Source organism: Lontra canadensis, unplaced genomic scaffold (assembly GCF_010015895.1).
Source record: "Lontra canadensis isolate GAN:19392208 unplaced genomic scaffold, GSC_riverotter_1.0 scaffold199, whole genome shotgun sequence".
Lineage (NCBI taxonomy): Eukaryota > Metazoa > Chordata > Mammalia > Carnivora > Mustelidae > Lontra > Lontra canadensis.
In genome coordinates this window covers 1,212,034-1,228,196 of record NW_022631193.1, presented here as the reverse complement: position 1 = coordinate 1,228,196, position 16,163 = coordinate 1,212,034, and the positions used below count along the sequence as shown (strand labels likewise).

Below are 16,163 nucleotides of genomic sequence, written 5' to 3'. Positions count from 1 at the left end.
CTGAAACTAATAATACAGTAAGTGGTCACTAAATTGAATTTAAATAAAAAACTTTAAAGAGAAACTGAAGCTGCCAGAAAGAAAAAGAAAAACATTCCATGCTCATGGATTGGAAGAACAAATATTGTTAAAATGTCTATACTACCCAAAACTATCTGTACACTTAATGTAATCTCTATCAAAATACCAACAGCATTTTTCACAGAGCTACAACAAACAATCCTAAAATTTGTATGGAACCATAGAAGACCCCAAATACTCAAAGTAGTCTTGAAAAAGAAAAGTAAAGCTGGAGGCATCACAATTCTGGACTTCAAATTATGTTATAAAACTTTGGTTAACCAACATATAGTACATTATTAGTTTTTGATGTAGTGTTCAGCAATTCTTTAGTTGTGTATAACCCAGTGCTCATCACAACATGTGCTCTGTTTAATACCCATCACCCAGCTACTGAATATAATTTAAAAAAAAACTAAAAAAATAAATAAAACTATAGTAATCAAAACAGTATGCTACTGGCACAAAATAGACACAAAGATCAATGAAATGATCCAGCTTCCTTGACCCCTTGAGTTGGGTTCTGTGAACAACTTGTAAGCAGGTACTGCATGATCCTTGAAGTTCTCACAGGACAGAGCCCCATTTGTCCATAACAGTAAGCCTGTATCAGCCTTTTCTATTCATGTGTAATTCCCCACTTTTCTCTACATCCTTTCTGTGGACACTTCTCAAATATAATACTTGCCTAGATGTCTAGCCCCAGCTATGCCAACTTAAGGCAACTGGTGATGCTTGGTATGTGTAGGACTCTCTTCTCTTTAAATGATCTTAATAAACTAGTAGATACTAAAAGAATTGGGCAAGAAAAGTAGAAAGATGAGAAAAACTAAAAATGAAGAAAAACTTAAATTAATTTTGAAAAGAAGAAGGCCTGTGTTGCAGCCAAGGGAGAGAGAAAAGCACAGACAGATGCATTATCTTGCACGATTCTGAGCACCTTCCTGGGATATACAAGTGATAACAAGGTTGAGAAAGAAAGAGAAAATTGGTGAATCCTGGCATTTTATATCTTGCCTCCCATAGGCCAATCATGTCCTTGATAGGATGTTGTCAACTTCCTCAAAGTACACAGAAAGGCCACAGATGTCTAGTCCCCACTGCAGGTGAGCCTGGCATTCCTCCCATCCTCTTTGGTTTAGATTTCACCTATGACTTGGCCTGTCAGATGAACTTGAAGTTGAATGAGCTGATCTCTCTTGAGCTGGATCCTCAACGACTGGAAATAGGAATGAGCAGAAGATGAGTGACACAATCCTATGCCAACTTGAGACCTTAGAGCAGAGCGAGGTAGTTGAGAAGCTATTTACTGATTTCCTAAGGAAAGTGGTAAAATGGACAGCACAAAGCATTAGGGAGATTCATCTCAAAAATGAATGTGAGCTCTTTCCTCTCATTCCTCTTTCAGAAGCAATAGATGAGAATTGAAAGACAGCCAAGGGCACCACTCTAACACGGTCTTAATTGAGATAATAGGCTGGCTCATCTAATCATCCTACCAATGCTTCTCAAGCTTTTCTAAGGCAAAATAACCACCTGCTAGATACTCGTCAATACTATAGATTCCAAGTTTCTACTTCCAAGGATGAGAAGTCAGTCAGTCACATTTATAGGTGCTGAGAGACTAAATAACAGACATACCATGAATTGATAATGGTGTAAAAGACAACTCTGGCCCACAAGCAGCCATCTGCCCAGGAAACAACCCTCTTATCTATGATGAACAGTTCAGGAAGCCAGCTGCCACAAGTTCAAGTCAGATCCCTAACTTTAGTAACAACCTAGGAAGCTAACAATACTTTCTTTTTTTTTTAAATTAAAGATTTTATTTATTTGACAGAGAGAGACACAGGGAGGGAAGGAACACAAGCAAAGGGAGTGGGAGAGGGAGAAGCAGGCTTCCCATAGAGCAGGGAACCCAGCGTGGGCCTTAATCCCAGGACCCTGGGATCATGACCTGAGCCAAAGGCAGAAGCTTAACAACTGAGCCACCCAGATGCCCCTATAGTCTCCAAATAAACAATTTCGGTTATTAACAGACAGCTTTCCAAAATTTTGTTCCCACTTCCAATTTAGGACAAACCACAGAAATCCAAATACATACCCTAACCCATCCCCCTGCTTTCAGTTAACCTACTTCCAGTTTCCCCATGCCAACAGTTTCCAATCATAAACAATCTGAAGCTTCTCTTTTTCTACTCTAAAGCTTTCCCACTCCTCTCTCTGTCATGGAGACTCTACCAAAATACGATTGAGAGTGTCTGACTGCCTTGCTATAGCAACTTTGAAGAAATAGCATTTTCTTCACTTATCTGGGTGGTCTTCATATATTTTCACAGTGCTCAGTTATTATTTGTTGAATGGAAAATAAATAATAATTGAATAAAAAAAAACTATAAGATGTCAATTGAGTACAAGTTTCACAGAATAACTGACCAGGCTCCATTTCCTGCCATGCATGATGATACTCCCAGATTATAGTTTAGATATCCACTCTGACCTTCAGTGGTGATCAGGTTCTCCCCCAGCCCCATGTGCAGGTAAGGGTAAAGACTCTGAAAGAAGTGTGGGTGAATATGTCAGGTGATATCCCATGGGTGCCCTCTTCCTTCTTCAGGAGCAACCTGGGGTGTTTTTCAGAATCAGGGCTATGGGGAATGAACTTTGTCCTGAATTCAATTCATTAAATTTTGCTTCTTCGTTGGTGTGGAGTTTCTATTCCCTCAGCTCATTATGAACTGTGTAGGGTACACTGAGACATCTGCTCTGCAATTGAGATATAAGCCTGGGACCTGAGCTCATCATCAGTTTTACGAGAACCAGGAGAATATCTTTGGTGGTTAGTTCCATAAATTCTTATTTGGGGCCTTGGAGTTGGGAGAAAGGTGCGTGTGTGTCTGTAAGAGCCTTTCCCAGGCCACCATTTGCTCACACATTGCCCCGAGGATTAGATCTTTGCATGCATGTTGGGTCTGTCCCATCTCTGCTGAGATTCACAGGATGGAGCAGAAGGTGAAGTCTGGTGAGCTGAATGGGGTTGGGAAGTACTGAAAGGGGTGAGGGAAGACCTGACAGATGAGAGACTAAATATGACGAGGAAGTGGGATAAATTCGTCCAACATCAGGCTTCAGCTCAGAGATACCTCCTTGCTGTCAAGTGACAAAGGTTCTTGGAATCAGAGACCAGACAGATGGTAATCCTACTTTTCTTGGGCAAAATTTATCCATTCTCATTTATCCATTCTCTAGTCTCTGGACTGAGTTGGCAGGCAGGCTCATGGGCCTTTGCCACCATATGCCCATGCCACTGTCTTGTTGTGGCTGTGTCCCATTCCCACCTGTGCTGATCTTGGATTCTACCTCCCTGAACTGTGTTCTGACTCTCTTTGCTGGTTGTCTCCCTAATTTGCTATGTCCCAGGACTTTTCCTATCTAGTGACATGATCTGACTCTAGACAGCTTCTCACCACTGCTAAGATAAGATGAGGTATGCACACAGATTGTCCAATTGCAGTGCAAGTGACTATTTTCCCCATAAGTATCACCTTGGGGGGGGCTAAAAAGTCCTATATAAAGGGCACCTGGGTGGCTCAGTCCCTTAAGTATCTGCTTTTGGCTCAGGTCATGTTCCCAGTTCCTGTGATCGAGCACCACACTGGGCTCCCAAAACTGAGGATTCTACTCCCTCCTCCTGTTCTTGCTCCCTCTCTCTCTCTCTCTGACTGTCTCTCTCTCTCACTCTTACTCCCCCCTTCAAATAAATACATAAAATCTTTTTTTAAAAGCCATATATGACGGGATCCTTTCCAGACCTAGTGACCCAGAACTCCAGGGGTGGTACCAAGGCATCTATACTTTTTAAAATTATGTTTTGGTAGCCAACATATAGTAAGGACATCATTAGTTTTTGATGTAGTGTTCAATGACTCATTAGCTGTATATAACACCCAGTGCTCACCACAACACATCCCCTCCTCAATTCCCATCACCCAATTACCATATCCCCCCCCCACTCTCCTCCCCTCTGTAACCCTCAGTTTGTTTCCAGAGTCCAGAGTCTCTCATGGTTTTTCTCCCTCTCTTTCTCCCCCCTTGTTTTCCCTTCCTTCCCCATTGTCCTCCATGCTATTCCTTATAATCCACATATGATTGAAACCATGCGATAATTGTCTTTCTCTGCTTGACTAATTTCACTCAGCATAATCCCCTTCAGTTCCATCCATGTTGATGCAAATGTTAGGTGTTCATCCTTTCTGATGGCTGAATAATATTTCATTGTGTATATGGACCATATCTCCTCCTCCTCCTCCTCTTCCTCCTCCTCCTCCTTCTCTCCCCCTCCTCTCCCTCCCTGTCCCCCTCCCCTCTTCTTCTTTCTTTCTTCTTTCTTTCTTTCGTTCGTTCGTTCGTTCTTCCTTTCTTTCTTTCTTTCTTTTTCTTTCTCTCCTTTTCTTTCTTTCTTTCTTTCTTTCTTCTTCTTCTTCTCCTCCTCCTCCTCCTCCTCCTTCTCCTTCTCCTCCTCCTCCTCCTCCTCCTCCTTCTCCTTCTCCTCTTCAGATTTATTTATCTGTCAGAGAGAGAGAACAAGCAGAGGGGGTGGCAGGCAGAGGGAGAAGCAGACTCCCCACTGAGCAGGGAGCCCAATGTGGGACTCAATTCCAGGACCCTGGGATCATGACCTGAGATGAAAGCAGACAATTAACTGACTGAGCCACCCAGGTGTCCCTGGACCACATCTTCTTTATCCATTCATACATTTAAGGACATCTTGGCTACTTCCACAGTTTGGCTATTGTGGACATTGCTGCTATGAACATTGAGGTGCATCTGTACTTTTTTTTTTTAAACCAAAAATACTTCCAGATGTCCTAGAGACCCAAGCATCACTAACTCCAGTTGTGACAGTGGGAGCTCTGAAATGTCATTTTTGTTCCCTTCCTTCTGTTCATAATTATCTTCCAATCATGAACTATTTCAATAGTCTTTGTTTCTCTTTGCTTGTCTTTTCCACTTCTGTTAAGAAAAAATTTTTGAATTCTACCTGTGACATTACACAATTCAAAAGCCACAACTTCCCCAAAGCATCCCCTGGAATCCCACCACTTGTGGAGTGAGGACTGGTTCTTCCTTCCTTTGTAGATTCAGTGAGTGTATTCTAGAACATTCAGTAGTTCTAACCAGCTTAGCACCCACCTAGGTTTGGAACTATATAAGGTAATTGATGTACAAGCAGGTGATAGTTATGCTCCAGTCTCTTCTCTACTGTCCAAGTAGCAGAGTGGTAAATGGTTGAGCTACATCCTGAGAGGCATCATGAGATTCTCATGATGCATTTAGCATCCACTTTTAGTTCTGTTGCAGTACCTGCATTGGGGCAACTTTATTAAAATCTAAATTTAAAAAAGAATAAATGAATATAAATAAATAAATAAATAAAATCAAAATCTCCAATCTAGAAAACCTCTCCACAAAGACAAAAGAGAGAGAGGAAACAGCTTGTATTTATTTATTTTTAAAAAAGATTTTATTAATTTATTTGAGAGCAAGTGATAGTGAAACCACAAGTAGAGGAGAAGGGCAGAGGTAGAGGGAGAAACAGACTCCTGGCTGAACTGGCATCCTGATGCAGGGCTTGATCCCTGGACCCTGGGGTCATGACCTGAGCCAAAGGCAGATGCTGAACTGACTGAGCCACCCAGACAGCCAACAGTTTTATTTTTGAACAAGTATTAAACCAGAGGATGAGGTGCATTACAGGTAATATACTGAGAGCCTGCAAAACAGAAAGAGTCTCATTCTTTCATACTCAGTGACAGCCCATTACATATACGCTTTTGAGATAAACAAGCACTGGTCTTCAAATAAGAGGACTTGATGGTACCATTGTCACACTCTGTTCATTCAGCAGGTAATGGGGGCAGCAATCTGTGTTAGTTAATTGGCTTTATCCAAAAGGGGAAAAAGCCTTCACACAGTTTATGACAAGAGGTAGTTTTGCCTCTTACCAAAAGGTGTCTATTGAACTTAGGGTCCTCCTCTGCCACAGAGCCTGAGATAGGGGTGCTACATTCCCTGATGATCACGTTTCAAAGAGATGGATCCTAGGTCCTTGAGAAAGACATTCCTGGGTCAGAGCACTGGCAAAAACCTTACTTGGTTTTTAAAAGGTTTAAACACCTAGAAGCAGCAAGGAGCTTACAATGCTGTTTTCTAAAGCAAATGCTCTTTAGAGGAGAGGGAGGAGAGTCACTTCTCTTTTTTTTAATTTGCATTTATCCTTACACCTGTCACCCCCTTTCTCTCCTCCTTTCTCCTTCTTGTCCCCCAGTACTTGCCCCCCCTTACATCTTTGTCCTACTTCTACAGCTATTCACCTATGACTTATGTCCCATCTCTTGCATCCCTTGCATTCTCTGGCTCTCTGAGGTTTTAGAGAAGTAAGGATCAAATCATGCTGATAACTTTAAGGCTGCTGAAAAAAGAAAAAGATTTTTCACTGCACGAGGAAAGGGTGGGTCCATGTCAGAGGGTTGGGCTCTGTCTTTTAGAAGAAACAGGAGGTGGGTATTTGGAGATGCCAGGTTAGTAGTTTCATTTCTTTGTTCCTTTGTTCTTAGGGTCTTGGGCATGGAGCTCTGGAACCACACCTCCCTCTCTGACCTCATCCTTTTGGGCCTGTTCGACTACTCAACGTATGATTTATTCCTTTTTTCCCTTGTCATTCTGGCCTCTGCAGTGGCACTCCTTGGCAACATCCTCTTCCTCCTGCTCATCCAGGCCAACAGACACCTGCACACCCCGATGTACTTTTTCCTCAGCCAGCTCTCCATCATGGACCTGATTGTGATGAGCACAGTGGTTCCCAAGATGGCAGCCAACCTTCTGTCAGGCCATAAGTCCATCTCTTGGGGTGCCTGTGCCACTCAGATCTTCCTAGTGGTCATGGTAACAGGAGCAGAATGCTTCCTCTTGGCAGTCATGTCCTATGACCGGTATGTGGCAGTCTGCCACCCACTGCGGTATCCTGTCCTCATGAACTGGAAGGCTTGCTGTCTGCTGACCCTGGCATCCTGGATGGTTGGGGTGTCTGACAGTGTGATTGACGTGAGTGTGGTCTTCAGTTTCCCCTACTGTGGCTCTCTGGAGGTGGATCACTTCTTCTGTGAGGTCCCTGCCCTGCTGCGTCTCTCCTGTGCTGACACCTCACTCTTTGAGGATCTCATCTATGCTTGCTGTGTGGTCATGCTGCTGTTGCCCCTTGTGGTCATTGTGGCTTCCTATACCCGAGTCCTCACAGCTGTCATTAGAATGCCCTCCGCAGAGGGGAAGCAGAAGGCTCTGACCACTTGCTCCTCCCACCTGGCTGTGGTGGGCCTATATTATGGAGGAGCCATGTTTAGCTACATGCAGCGGGCCTCCAGTCGGACACCAATGGGAGACCGAGCCACCTCCATCTTCTACACCATCCTCACTCCAATGCTTAACCCACTCATTTACAGCCTGAGGAACAGGGAGGTAACGAGGGCCCTGAGGAAGGTGCTGGAGAGATGGGGAGTGTAGGCATGCCGGCCTTTCTGAGGCTTCCTGTGTTGGTCTGCCTCTTCCTCTGCAAGCTCAAGCTCTCTTGTGGCTCCTCTTCTTCCTCTGTACTCATTGGATCTTTCTGGCTGGTTGGGGCAAGTCTGTGAGCTGAGTAATCAAAAACCATTTGAATGGAAGATGTCAGGGTAACAGATGGTACATGGCCAGCTGCCCAGTGAATCTTTCCCCACATTGAGCACCACAATTTTCATGGAATGAAGGGCCATGGATGTATTAGTTACCTTTTCCTAGGATTGACAGGGGAAGTCTTTATTCTGAGTTGTCTGTTGAAGGTGAGTGAGGAGGGGGAACCAATCCAGAATTCATTTGTGCACTTAATGTGGTACATGATGTTGGGGTCTGGCATGGAGGAGCTATGCTACCTAGGGCAAGGCGATTTCTCTCTCTCGGGACTTCCCTTTATTACCTGTACCATCATAGCTACCAGTACGACTATGGAATAAAAACTCCCATTTCTGTGTACCTTATGTTATTAAGCAGCATAAAGATTTTTGCGCCTTGCAATTGTGCTTTACATACAGGCATTAAAGTGTAAAAACCTCAAAGAAATATGGCCAGAACATTTTATATGCCGACAGCAGCACACTGCAGAAAGTACAGAGGATACAAGTATGTCACTCCCTGCAAAGAGGGAATTTGGGGTCAGACTGATTCTTGATCATTGAGACTCAAGGTGGAACAGGAGTAAGATGTGAGAAGACTCTGGTAGGAACTGGTTTCTATAGTTTCCACCACAGGGGCTCTGGAGGGATTTGGGAAATAATCTCTTGATCCATGTCTTCTGCAAAGATCTTCTTCAACACACTGGACCAAACATCTCCCCTTCGTCACTTATTCACACTGCTCTCAAGAGACCTTCATGGACTTCCTGAGAGTCCATGGGGATGTCAGACACTATGTGGGGGTACACATAGAATGGTGAAGAAGAGGGCATGGTCCAGGCCTGGGGGCATCTGGCCACAGATATAAAGTGTTCCAGGCAGAGGGGACAGTATTCTTGAGCAGAGAGGGGCAGGGATAAAGCTAAGGAGAGCTGACCAGAGGGAATGGGGCCCACATTGCCTGGGGCCTGGTAGGTCATTATACGATGATCAGACTTTGAGCAGAGGGGAGATATGATCCACAGTAAGCTTCATAGAACCACTGTGACTGTTGTGTAAGGTCCATAGTGATGCTCATATCATGAAACAGGTGAGAAATGATGGCACTTGGACCAGGGTAGAAATAGGAAGTGGCAGAAGTTGACAGGTTTCTGATGTAATTTGAAGGTGAAGCCCACAGAATTTTCTGCCTTACTGGGGTTGAAGATATTGTTAGTTTGCAAGGTTTTATGAGGGATAAATGAGAAATTACATTTAACTTGTTTGCACTCTGAGCACTTTGTTAGCTTCTTTTATTAAAATGCACATGTGGACACCTGGGCGGTTTAGTTGGTTAACTGTCTGCCTTCTACTCAGGTCCATATTCCAGGATCTTGGGATGGAGTCCCATATTGGGCTCCCTGTTCTGAAGAGTCTGCTTCTCCCTCTGCCCACTCCCTTGTCCCTGCTCTCCTCTTTCTCTCTCTCTCCCTTTCTCTCTCATGAAAATATATAAGTAAAATCTTAAAAAAATAAAATGCACATATGCTTCAGTAATTAATCCTTTTCTTAAAAATGACATGCAACTGTATGCCATTTTATGGAAGCAAATTTTCAAGTAGTTGTCTGATTTCAGTGCATTACAAAGTGGATGTGGGTTGTTGTTGTTTTTTTCCATTCCAATTATAATGGCAAAAACTGACAAGGCAAAAAACAACGTGTTGGAGAGGTTGAGGAGAAAGTGGAACCTCTTACACTGTTGGTGGGAATGCAGCCACTTTAGAGTGGATGTATTATATTATAAAAAGTGTTGCCCAACATTCGTTCCTGCACCTTCCCTGGGTCCTGTTTAGATTGGGGACATCTCAGCCCAGCTCCATGTGGCACACTGCCCACCCTTCTGGGTTCACCCTGAGTTTCAACATCATTCTCATTTTCAAGGAGTTGGAACACTGCAGACCCACAGCCCCCTCCTCAGGACCCAAGTTTGTGCAGGCTGAGCTTCTCCATCCTCCCTGCTATTCAGAGCTGTAAGTCTTCTGGGGCACTGGCACACCCCCCCTCCAGTTTAACTCCCACCTCTTTAGGGCTTTCAGGGCAAGAGGTAGGCAGATAGACACCACCAGGTACCTCACGGCCAAGACCAGACCTGCAGCGTGCCCACCAGAGAGATGGTAAATAGGAGTGAAGTAGTTGGAGCTTGGGGGTTGCCCAGAAGCTAGGGAACAACTTCTCTAATGCCACAGCCATGCATGGGTAGGAATTCTTCCAGCAGGACGTTCTCTCCTGTGTGAATGTGAAGGTCAACCCAGGGCAGGGTTAGGACCCAGGAAAGGTTAATGGTACCTTCTCCATAGGGCCAGAGCTCAGCACTGTGTGTAAGGGTCTGGGGGCTTCAAGCTCTGCTGTCCTCCACTGGAACTGAGCCTACAGCTTTGCCAAAGTGTGGTAGCCCCAGAGGAAGAGAGGTTTCTGTATTTATCTATGGGAGATTAGGGGTGGTTAGTGCAACAAGTGGCTTCCAGGTGCCAAGTACCACAGGAAACTCCCCCAATATCCTTGGTCTACCTGCTGTGGCATCTATCTCAGCTGGGGAGAACTGATGACCAGGGCACAGGAGTGGTATGAGTTACAGTTTTCTCCTATCCCCTGTTTCCTTTCCTCCTGTTTTTCCAAGCAGACCCCTGGACCCCATTCTTCTATTATCTTTGGTGGTTTTGCAGTTTGAATGTCATATACCTGGGTGTTTGGTTTTTTGGTTTTTTGTTTTGTTTTGTTTTTTGGTTTTTGTTTTTTGTTTTTGGTTGGTTTTGGTCGTTTGCAATTATTCTGTGTGGTACTCTTTGATTCTCCCTGATGGCTGGTTGTTTTGGTGTCTGACACTAATTTGGGGGAAATTCTCCCTTCATTTATGTCACAGTTGGTTCTTCTATTCTAGTCTCTTTTCTCCTGCTAGTATTCACCTTACACACTTGTTACACCTTTGCAGTTGTCTCATGATCCTTGGATATTTTGTTCCTTTCCCCTGCCCCCCTATTTTTTTCTCTTTACTTTTCAGTTTCCAGAGTTTCTGTTGTCATATCCTTAAGTTCAGAGGTTCGTTCTCCATCTGTGTCCAGTCTACCAATGAGACCATTGAAGGCATTTTTCCTGTCTGTTAGTGTGTTTGAACTCTAGCATTCTTGTTCTTAGAATTTCCATCTCTTTTATATTATCCATCTCTTCTTGCATGTTTTCTATATTTTCTACTAGACCCTTTAGAATATTTTTAATTCAATTAGCCAAAACATAGTACATCATGAGTTTCAGATGTAGAGTTCAGTTATTCATCAGTTGCATATAACACCCAGTGCTCATCACATCAAGTGCCCTCCTTAATGTCCATCACCCAGTTACCCCTTCAACCCACCCAGCTCCCCTCCAGCAACTGTTTGTTTTCTGTAGTTAAGAGTCTCTCATGGTTTTTCTCCTCCTCTCATGACTTCCCATTCAGTTTTCCCTCCTTTCCCCTATGATCCTCTGTTTCTTATATTCCACATATGAGTGAAATCATATAATTGTCTTTCTCTGATTGGCCTAATTAACTCAGCAGAATATCCTCCAGTTGCATCCATGTCGGTATAAATGATAAGTATTCATCATTTCTGCTGGCTGAGTAATATTCCATTGTGTGTGTGTGCCCCATCTTGCATTCCCACTAACAGTTCTAAACAGAACTAAAGGTTCCCCTTTTTCCACATCCTCATTTATTCTCCATTATTCTCCACATCCAACATTATCACCCATTATTCTCCACATCCAACATTCATTGTTTCCTGACATGTCAATTTTAGCCATTCTGATGGTGTGAGGTGGTATCTCGTTGTTTTGATTTGTATTTCCCTGATACTGAGTGATGATAAACATTTGTTCATGTATCTGTTGGCCATTTGGATGTCTTCTTTGGAGAAATGTCTGTTCATGTTTTCTGCCCATTTCTTGACTGGACTATTTGGGGGTTTTTTGGTGTTGAGTTTGAGAGGTTCTTTATAGAACTTGGATACCAGCCCCTTATCTGTAATGTCATTTGCAAATATCATCCCCCATTCCGTAGGTTGCCCTTTAGTTTTGTTTCATTATATCCTTTTCTATACAGAAGCTTTTAATCTTGGTAAAGTCTCAAGAGTGCATTTTTGCTTTTGTTTCCCTTGTTTTTGGAGATGTGTCTAGCAAGAAGTTGCTGCAGTCGAGGTCAAAGAGGTTGCTGCCTGTGTTCTCCTGTAGGATTTTGATGGCTTCCTGTCTCACACTGAGGACTTTCATCCATTTAGAGTTTATCTTTTCATATGGTGTAAGAGAATGGTTTAGTTTCATTCTTCTGCATGTGGCTGTCCAATTTTCCCCACACCATTTATTGAGGAGACTGTCTTTTTTCCATTGGATATTCTTTCCTGCCTTGTTGAAGATTAGTTGAAGAGTTGAGGTCCATTTCTGGGCTCTCTATTCTGTTCCATTGATTTATATGTCTGTTTTTGTGCCAGTACCATGTTGTCTTGGTGATCACAGCTTTGTAATATAGATTGAAGTCCAGCATTGTGATGCCACCAGCTTTGGTTTTCTCTTTCAACATTCTTCTGGTTATTTGGGGTCTTCTCTGGTTCGATACAAATTTTAGGATTCTTTGTTCCAGCTCTGTGAAAAATGTCAATGATATTTTGGTAAGGATTGCATTGGAAGTATAGATTGCTTTGGGTAGCATAGACATTTTAACAATATTTGTTCTTCCAACCCATTAGCATAGAATGTCTTTCCATTTCCTTGTGTCTTCCTTAATTTCTTTCATAAGTGTTCTGTAGTTTCTACAGAACAGATCTTTTATCTCCTTGGTTAGGTTTCTTCCTAGGTATTTTATGGTTTTTGGTGCAATTTTAAATGGAATCAACTCCTTAATTTCTCTTTCTTCACACACACTGTTAGTGTATCAAAATGCAACTGATTTCTGTGCATTGATTTTGTATCCTGCCACATCACTGAATTCTGTATGAGTTATAGTAATTTTGGAGTGGAGTCTTTGGGGTTTTCCACATAAAGTATACTTGTCATCTTGCAAAGAGTGAGAGTTGGACTTCTTTGCCAATTTGAATGCCCTTTATTTATTTTTTTGTTTTCTGATTGTTGAGGCTAGGATTTCTAGTACCATGTTGAACAATAATAGTGAGAGTGGGCATCCCTATCATGTTCCTGACCTTAGGGGAAAAGCTCTCAGTTTTTCTGCATTGAGAATGATATTCACTGTCCATATCCTGATTCAAGCCTGATCTTATGACCCTGACGTCATTACCTGAGCCAAAATCAAGAATTGGATGCTTAACCAACTGAGCTACCAAGGCGCCTCATAGACTTTATTTTATATATTTATTTATTTATTTATTAAGATTTTATTTATTTATTTGACAGACAGAGATCACAAGCTGGCAGAGAGGCAGGCAGAGAGAGAGGGGGAAGCAGGCTCCCTGCTGAGCAGAGAGTCCGACTCGGGGCTCGATCCCAAGACCCTGGGATCATGACCTGAGCTGAAGGCAGAGGCTTTAACCCGCGGAGCCACCCAGGCACCCCTAGACTTTATTAGAGAAGCTTTAGTTTTACAGAAAATTGAGCAGAAAGTATAGAGTGCTCCTATATACCACTCCTCTCCAACCCTTCTGCCACCCATCACACTTTCCCTATGTTTAGCATCTTGTATTTGTGTGGTACATCTGTTACAACTGACAAACCTATACCAATACATTGTTATTAACTAAAGTCCATAGTTTACATTGAGGTTCATTCTTGGTGGTGTTTATTCTATGTTTTGGTGCATATATTTCTACTCTATAAATAATAACATATATCCACATTACCTTATTGTACAGAATAGTGTCACTGCCATAAAAATCTTCCTGTTCATCTATTCTTCCCTCCCTGTCTCCCTCCAAAACCCTGGCACATAATCCTTTTACTGAGTTGTTAATGCTTCCTCCAGAATGTCATATAGTTGGAATCATACAGCCTTTTGGACTGGTTTCTTTCACTTAGTAGTATGCATCTAAGGTTTTTCCACCTTTTATGGCTTAATAGATCATCTCTTTTATTGTTGCAAATAATTTTCCACTGTGTAAATGTATCAGTCTGTTTATGTGTTCACCTTTGGAAGGACATCTTGTTGCTTCCAGTTTTTGATATTCAGATTTTTATGTGGATGTGAGTTTTCAACTCATTTAGGTAAATGCTGGATCATACGCTAAGACTGTTCCATAGTCATAGGATTATATTTGGCTGTGTAAGAAATTGCCAAACTGTCTTTCAGGATGACTCTATCATTTTGCATTTCCAACCAGCAATGAATGAAGGGTCCTGTTGTTCCATATCATTGTCGATATTTGTGTTCATCAGTGTTTTGGATTTTAGACATTCTAATAAGTGTGTAGTGATATTTAACTGTTTCAATTTGCAGTTCTCAAATGGAAAGTGGTGTATAGCACATTTTTTCTTTTTAAAAAATTAATTTATTTTTTCTTAACAATTCTCTTTATTTTTATTATTATGTTCAATTAGCCAACATATAGTACAACATTAGTTTTTGATGTAGTGTTCAAAGTTTCATTAGTTGTGTATAACACCCAGTGCTCATCACATCATGTCCCCTCCTTAATGCCCATCACCCACTCACCTTCCCTTCTGCAACCATTGGTTTGTTTCCCCTCATGGTTTATCTCCCTCTCTGATTTCTTCCCATCCAGGTTTCCTTCCCTTCCCCTATGATCCTCTGTGCTATTTCTTATATTCCACATATGAGTGAAATCATATGATAATTATCTTTCTCTGATAGATTTATTTCACTTAGCATAATACCCTCCTGTTCCACCCACATCGATGTAAATAAGTATTCATTCTTTCTGATGGCTGAGTAATATTCCATTGTATATATGAACCACATCTTTTTTATATGCTTATTTCCCATCTATACATCTTTGGTGAGGTGCCTGTTCAGATCTTTGCCCATTTTATTTTGAGCTTTTTTTTATTGCCAAGTCTTAAGAGTTTTTGTATATTTTGGATATGAGTCCCTATCATGTATGTATTCTTTTTTTAATTCAAGTGCAATTAACATACAGAGTTATATTAGTTTTAGGTGTACAATATCCAGCAATTCTATACATTACTCAGTACTCATCACAGTAATACTCTTAATCCCTTTCACCTATCTCACCCCACCACTCCCGCCACACACACACAACTCCTTTCTGGAAACCAATGGTTTATTCTCTATATTTAAGAGTCTGTTTTGTAAATTTTTAAATTTAAATTCAATTTAATTTACATACTGTATTACTAGTGTCAGGGATAAAATTCAGTGATTCATCGATTATATACAATACCCAGTGCTCATTACTTCAAGTGCCTTACTTATTGCCCATCACCCAGTTACCCATTCCCCCACCCCACCTAACCCCTAGCAACCCTTGATTTGTTTCCTAGAGTTAAACAGTTAAGAGTGAGGTTTTTTGTTTGCTTTTGTTTTGTTTTTCTTAAATTCCACATATGAGTGAAAACATATGGTATTTCATTCACTGACTTACTTTGCTTCACATTATATCCTCTAGATCTATCAGTGATGTTGCAAATGGCAAGATTTAATTCTTTTTTATGGCTGAGTAATATTTTATATAAACATAAAAATAGCCATATGTATCTTCCATATCTGGGCTATGGTAAATAATTCTGCAATAAACACAGGGGTGCAAATATCTTATTTAACTAGTGTTTTTGTTTTCTTTGGGATAATACCAAGTAGTGGAATTATTAAATCATAGGGTAATTTTGATCTGTTTATCACAGTGGCTACACAATGTTGCATTCCCACCAACTGTACACAAGGGTTCCTTTTTCTTCACATCCTCACCAACCCTTGTTATTTCTTGTCTTTTTCATTCTGGCCATTCTGACAGGTGTAAGTTGATACCTGATTGTGGTTTTAATTTGCATTTCCTTAATTATTAGTGATACTGAGCATGTTTCATGTGTCTTGGCCATCTGTATATCTTCTTTGGAAAATGTCCCTTGCCATTTTTTTTCAAGTTTTTATTTAAATTCTAGTTAGTTAACATACAGTGTAACATTAGTTTCAGGTGTAAGATTTAGTGATTCATCAGTTACATACAATACCCAGGGTGCATCACAAGTGCCCTCCTCAATACCCATCACCCAATTACCCTATCCCCCACCCACTTCGTCTGTAGCAACCCTCAGTTTATTCTCTATAGTTAAGGGTCTCATGGTGGGGAACTTGAGTGGCATAGTCAGTTAAGCATATAATTCTTGGTTTTGGCTCAGGTTGTGATCTCAGCATCCTGAAATTGAGCCCCGTGTAAGGTTCCATGCTCATCATGGTTTCTCTCTCCC

At 41.7% G+C, this 16,163-nt stretch overlaps 2 protein-coding genes across 2 annotated transcripts in view; one reads left to right on the top strand and one right to left on the bottom strand.

Annotated features, from left to right (window-relative positions):
- Nucleotides 1-5,279: 5,279 nt before the first annotated feature.
- Nucleotides 5,280-16,163, bottom strand: part of BTNL9 (butyrophilin like 9) — a 49,912-nt gene continuing 39,028 nt past the window's right edge. The window contains exon 12 of the transcript XR_004381493.1: nt 5,280-5,424. The gene's annotated coding sequence lies outside the window, so the exon portion shown is untranslated. The remainder of the gene's footprint in view (nt 5,425-16,163) is intronic.
- Nucleotides 6,688-7,620, top strand: LOC116861480 (olfactory receptor 2M5-like). The gene has a single exon (XM_032848099.1). It carries the CDS (start codon nt 6,688-6,690, stop codon nt 7,618-7,620), a length of 933 nt encoding a protein of 310 aa, XP_032703990.1.

Coding starts and splice junctions, on each gene's coding strand:
- LOC116861480 (XM_032848099.1), top strand. CDS start 6,688: ATGGAGCTCTGGAACCACACCTCCCTCTCTGACCTCATCCTTTTGGGC.